This window comes from Piliocolobus tephrosceles, chromosome 13, assembly GCF_002776525.5.
Source record: "Piliocolobus tephrosceles isolate RC106 chromosome 13, ASM277652v3, whole genome shotgun sequence".
Lineage (NCBI taxonomy): Eukaryota > Metazoa > Chordata > Mammalia > Primates > Cercopithecidae > Piliocolobus > Piliocolobus tephrosceles.
Genome location: NC_045446.1, coordinates 60736816 through 60743638, shown reverse-complemented (window position 1 = coordinate 60743638; position 6823 = coordinate 60736816). Strand labels below are relative to the sequence as shown.

Genomic DNA, 6823 nt, shown 5'->3' with positions numbered 1-6823 from the left:
AGTAAGTCTTGATGTTAGGTATTCTCAGTACTTAACACTTATTCTTTATTTTAAGATTGCTTTGGCTATAGGTCCTTTGAGTTCTCATGTAAAATATAAAATTAGCTTCTCAATTCATGGCAAAAAAAAAAAAAGGTTATTATGATTATATTTGGGATTGCTTTGAATCTTTACGTGACTTTAAGGAAATTAACATTTTAACAATAATGAGATGTCCAATCCGTGAATATGGCACAGCTCTCTATTTCTTTAGATTTTGCCTTTTTTTCAACAATGTTTTGTAATTACCAGTGTAAAATTTTTGTATTTTATTGTGTGCCTAAATATAAATTGTGTATCTTATGCTTTTACACTTTATGGCAAACTATTGTTATTTTCTAATTATTGGATTCCAGTATGTAGATTTATAAACAATTTTTATGTAGACTTCATACATTAAACTTTGCTAAATTCACCTACTAATTCATGATATCAGTTGTATTTGTATCCTTTTTAGGATTTTTCATGTTAAAAAGTTGTGTTCACTACAAATAAAGGTTGTGCAATTGTCATTGTGTATGTTAGTCTCAGACCTTGCATGGAGGGGACAACAGTTACTGTCCTCTGTTCCCGTCCTCGACTCTTTAGAGAGTCATCATCTAAAAGACACTGAATCTTAGAATATAGGGCAGAGTTATTTATCAGAACTCTATCATACATTTCACTCTCAGCCCTTACTTCTTGAATTGAATATCTTTTTTTTAAGCATTTGCACTTATGCCAGAAAAGTTTGATAGCCTTCTGCTTGAGATTACTCTACATTTCTAGATTAAATTTAAAGAGAATTGATATCTTTACAATACTGAGACTAGCACATCAGTGGCTGAAGGTGGATGAATTCCTACAAGCTTTATTTTGTCCCAATGTTCTTTCTTTAGTAACTTGTAAACCATGATGTTGAGTCTCTGGGGTCGGGAGGTGCTGTAGTTACCTGCTCTCTGCCTTGGTTTTTTTTATTCTGAATAGTTGAAGGTGTCAATTTAATTGGGGCACAGTGCCCAGATTCTGGTCAGATATTATTCTGGATGTTTCTGTGTGGGTATTTCTAGATGAGACTGGCATTTAAATTAATAAACTTTGAGTAAAGCATATTGTCCTTTATAACGTGCCTTCCAAGCAGTTGAAGACCTGGATAGAACAAAAGACTGACTTGCACCAATCAAGAAAGAATTCTACCAGGAGACTGCCTTTGGACTTAAATTACAACACTGACTCTTCCCTGAGTGTCCAGCCTATTGGATCTCCCTGCAGATTTTGGATTTGCCAGCCTTCATAACTGTATGAGGCAGGTTCTCAAAATTAATCTATCTCATATAGATACATAGATACAGATACATATGTATATGTATACCTATCTGCGTATATGTGTATATACATACATGTATGCATAACCTATTGGTTGTTTACCCTGAAGAACCCTTATTAATACAAATTCTGAGCAATTTTAGAAATTATAAATAGATGTGGTAGGATATCACTTTTTTGTTGTTTTTTTTTTTTTGGAGATGGAGTCTTGCTTTGTCACCCAGGCTAGAGTGCAGTGGAGCCATCTCCATTCACTGCAACTGCCACCTCCCGGGTTCAAGCAGTTTTCCTGCCTTAGGCTTCTCGAGTAGCTGGGAATCACCTGCATTTTTAATACTGTTTAAATACAGGCATACAGCTTAGTATTAAAGTGAAATAGGCCTGCTAACCAAATCTCAAAAGTTCATAAATTTAACGATAAATTGAGGGTAATACTGTTGTATTCTCACATTGCAATGGAGACTACTTAGGAATACCAACATAAAAGGCTTGTTGCCAAAGGACAGTTCTCTACCAAGAAGGGTGGAAATGAGCTAAATGTTGCAAGTTATTTTTCCCAGATTGAACATTTAAATGAAGGGGTACAGAAAGCTAGAAGGGTCAGTTCCTGAAAGCAATTTTTTTGGGGGGGCGGACAGAGTCTTACTATATTGCCCAGGCTGGAGTTCAGTGGCACGATCTCGGCTCACTGCAAGCTCCACCCTCTGACTTCAAGCGATTCTCCTGCCTCAGCCTCCTAAGTAGCTGGGATTATAGGCGCCTGCCACTGCCCCCGTCTAATTTTTTGTATTTTTGGTAGAGACGGGGTTTCACCATCTTGACCAGGCTGGTCTTGAACTCCTGACTTCATGATCCACCCACCTCAGCCTCCCAAAGTGCTGGAATTACAGACGTGAGCCACCACGCCCTGCCTGAAAGCATTTTTTTTTTTTTTTTCACCAAGTGTTCTGCTCCTAATAGGTCAAAGATCTCCAATATTAAGACTTTTTACTTTTCTTTTTCTTTTCTTCTTTATGCCTGAAGTCAATTCTATGAGAAAATGCCAATAGCCTATTGGAAATCGTCGGGTAAAGTCCTGAGCAATAAAGCCCTTGGAAATAATTCAATATTTACTCATCAAATTTTAAACTCAAGAAGAAAATAAATGGACACAAATTAGAAAAATGAACAAAATAACAATGAAGTACTTCACATAATGTACAAATGGAAAAGAAGATAGCAGCACAAATATTTCTTTGTTAAATGATAATTATAAAGGGAATCATATTTTACCTATCAAACTGTCAAAGGTAAATGTCAGTAATAACTAGTGTTGTTGAAAATTTAGGCACACATTATTTTAGTCATTGTTGAAATTGATGTAATCTCCTGGAAGTTAATTTTGTGATTTCTATAAATCTTTCTTGAAAATTATCCTTACAAAAAATATTATTATCTTTCAAGCGATTTTCTGTTTAAGAATGTTTTCAATAATTGTCCCTGTCAAAGTGTGTAAGAGGGTAGAGGGTCCTGGTTATCCTCCTTTCCTTGTAATCACCCATTTGTTTTTTCTATTTTCTATCAGTAAGTCTCAGCTTGGGACTGATCCTGAAATTTGAAGACTATAGTAATTAAACAATATGAACTCTGGACTACATATTTTATGAGATATTAAAATTCGGAAATGGTGCAAATATGTTGTAGTTTCACATTATTCTCTTTGTTGGTCCTATATTACCACATAATATGTGGTGCTGCTGAAAGTGGTAATTGTTAAACATCCCAAACCTGGCCTGCTTCCTGTTTTTCTATAGCCCACTAGTTAAGAATGATTTTCACAGATGAATATTTGTAATCAATTTGGTGATAGGGAAACTCTAACTTTCAGCTATACTTTGTAGAAAAAAAAATGGATTCTATTATTTTAATTAGTGGACATTTAATTAAAGACAATGCAATTATTATTGTTGTTAATATTGTTTGAATTTCATAAAAATTATTTGTGGACATATATTTTACTGTCTTGTTATATTAATGCCTATGTGATATTCTTGAATTTGCCTCTTTTTCCATAAAGCCTAAGCTATATATTATTTGGCCATTTATTTAAAAGTTTGCTGAATTCTGGCTAAAATATTAAGAAATAACATCAGAGGCTATTTTATTTTTGAGAAAATTATGTTACTTAAGAAAAACAATCCCTATTGGTAATCCAATAAAATTAGTTCTAGTAAATATTGAAACTTGAAACAGTCTCAAAAGATCCCTTAAGATAGCCTCTATAATCATTCTCAGCAGCCACGGATATCTGCTAAGTCCTAATCCCTGAAGCCAGAGGATCGGCCAGGTAGGTGTATGACAAGCAATCTAATACTTCTTATATTTGCAGTGGCTTTAATCTGGTAAATCAAAGTATGGGCATCTGCATATATGTGAATATTTTCCATAACCTTGAGAAAAATGATCTATGACCTGAGGTTTTTCAAGAACAATTAACCAGCCGTAAGTTCTTATGCTACTAATTTTAGACAATATATTCCTCCTCTTCACTAACACAATAGCCCTGGACTTATTTATATTTGCTGTGTGGTATGCTGCCACATGCCCAAGCAGACACACACACACACACACACACACACACACACACGTGTCTTACTTGTAGAACACAAGCAAACAAATGAACACTCTCCAATGGCACATTATAGCTTTTGGAATAAAGTCCAGCAACTCTCACAGCATTAATAGTCATTTTTGATATTTGCATTTTCCTTGTCTCCCCAAGTTCTACCTTGCACTCATACGATATTGAAAAAACTAGAGTTACCTTAAACTACATTATCTAGTTTAAATCTGCTCTTCTATCTACCTTGTCCACTCATCCATCATTCCTCAGGAATCAGAGGTAACTGCCTAACCAAAAAACAAAATACAGTAACTGCAACTCTTCTGCTTTAGTTAAATTTCAATGCTTCATTCTCTCTGAACTCCACATCCCATGTGTACACTTGTTATTTCTTCCTTCTTTCCCCTGCCGGCCCATCCCCCACCTCTTTTCCTTTCAGTCTCTCTTTTCCAGAATTACATAGGTACAAATTCATGAGAATTACTCACTGTACCAAATTTACTATTATGTCACAATTCTGTAGTATAGTATTCATAATATTGTAGGTTTTTGATAAAACAATGAATTAATAAAGAAGTAAATTTTGGGGTTAGCAAAAAAAACAAACAACGACAACAACAAAAAAACACATTGCTGTGTCAAATGCAACAACTGGTTCTAATTTTTGTGCCTGTAATTCCCTGCATGACTCTGAAAATGTATTTAAATTTTTAGGCTTTATTGTCTCTTGATATTCATAAGGTTTTCTTTGATAAGAACACCATTAACATGTACTTCCTTTGATTTTTTTTTTTTTTTAAAGCAAGGATAATGGAGAAAATGAGAGTCAACAACTTGTTTTCATTGAGTACCTGGACGTTTCAGAACAACGAGACTTAGGTGCATTTAAATTCAGTGACAAAGGCATAATTTATAAATCCTCCTGGAGCAATATTCTTCGAGGAATAACTCAACCAGGGGCTAAAGAATAAAAGAGAAAAAACAAATAGTATGTATTCACCACTTTACTCTTCACACTTCTCAATTTCATTAGTCAGGTAGAATTTACAACCCCATTGATTGATATGCTATGATGATCTAAAACCAGCTATTATGCTGGCAGATTTCACAAACCAAGCATCTCAAATAATATGTATTTTTGTTTTGTTTTGATATGGTTACTATTGCAAAAGAAGGAAGCATGTGGGCATTAATTAAGGTGGATTTTATGAACAGAACATTTTTACCACATGAATGCGAATCTGCGTGGTCTTTGCACCATAGACAAGTGGATTGAGAAATGGAGGGACCAGCAAGTAAATGCTAGAAAAGAGAATATGGATATAAGGGGGATGTGAGACCCAAACCTATGTGTGAAGAAGGAGAAGAAGGCAAGGAGGTAGAACTGGAGGAAGACACAGATGTGAGCAATGCAGGTATTGAATGCTTTAAACCTAGCCTCCTTCTGGGGCAAACGAAACACTGTGATAAATATCTGGATGTAGGACAACGTGATGAATGTGAGGTCAAATCCTGCAACAGTGAAGGCCGCAAACAAATCATAGATTTTGTTGACTTGAACATTTGCTGCAGCTAGTTTCACAATGGCCATATGCTCACAGTAGGAGTGGGGGATGACTGTTGTGTGGTACAATTGAAACCGGCACTTTATCAGTACTAGGCATGGGGCTACAAGAATAGCAGCCCTGAGTACGACCATAGTTCCTATCTGAATGACAAGCTGATGGGTGAAGATGATGGCACATCTTAGTGGATAACAGATGGCCACTTAACGATACAGGGCCATGGCCATCGGGATGCCTGACTCTATGCACTGAAATGTGTGGATGAACCACATTTGAAGCAAGCAGGAATCAAAATAGATTTCAGGCGCATTAAACCAGAATATTCCAAGCATCTTGGGCATAATGCTGCTAGCAAGTGCAATATCTGTAGCTCCTAGTATGCCTAAGAAAATGTACAAGGGCTCATGGAGACTACGCTCAGATTTGATGATGATCAGAAGCAGGGAATTTCCAATCATAGCAATGAGATAAATGTCACAGAATGGATCCCAATCCAGCACTGCACAGATTCTAGGCCTGGGATCCCTATTAGTGTCAACACAGAGGGCATGTAGACTGTGATGTTGGAAATGGACATAGTGTCCTTGGGCCTCCTGATGCAAACAAAAGAAGTTTCTCAGTCAGTGTTACTGTTCCTCTTCTGCTTTCTGATTTTATCCAAAGTCATTATATTGAGTCTGTCTGATTTGGGTAGAACTCTAAAATCATCCATAATAGGACATTATGCACATGGCAATCCAAATATATTAGAACCAACAAGATCACCTGGACAGGGGATTGGACCACTGGCCTGTCTGTTATTTCTTTCCAGACCTGTGGACAAAAAAAATACATAGAAATTTATTTTTATTGGATATTGCATTTTAATGAGTGTAATAAACCTTTCCGTATTTCACATTTCAGCTATTCCTCTATTATTTAACTATTTCCGATTTTCTTTAAGTTAAGAACATTTTAGACCAGCAGATTATCAGACTCTGACCAGTACATTGGTGTAAAAGATTCCCAATGAAAGAGAATAGAGGTAGAAATAATTGACACCCAAGAACATAATATATTTCTTTTTATATTCAGAAGAATGTAAAGAGAGTGCTTTAGAAGGTATAGAAGTCCTTATACTTTTGACAAATCTGGGCCAAATCTCCTGGTTGCTTTTTAAATTTCTTGAAAGTTAAAAGGAATTATACTTTTTCCTATATATTTTTAACAGCTGAGATTCTTGAAATGTTGTGAGTTTAAAAATTCTGTAGTACACTTTATAGAATACCTAGAGAGAAGGAACTGCTAAGGGACAAGATGAGCAGCAACAATG

The 6823-nt window shown here is 35.7% G+C and overlaps 1 protein-coding gene across 1 annotated transcript; it reads right to left on the bottom strand.

The window, feature by feature from the left end:
- Nucleotides 1–5151: 5151 nt before the first annotated feature.
- LOC111540717 (olfactory receptor 52A1) lies at nucleotides 5152–6088 on the bottom strand. Its single transcript, XM_023209156.1, is given in 3 exon segments — nucleotides 5152–5276; nucleotides 5279–5998; nucleotides 6001–6088. Coding segments are annotated over 3 exon segments (933 nt in total).
- Between the last annotated feature and the right edge of the window lie 735 nt (nucleotides 6089–6823).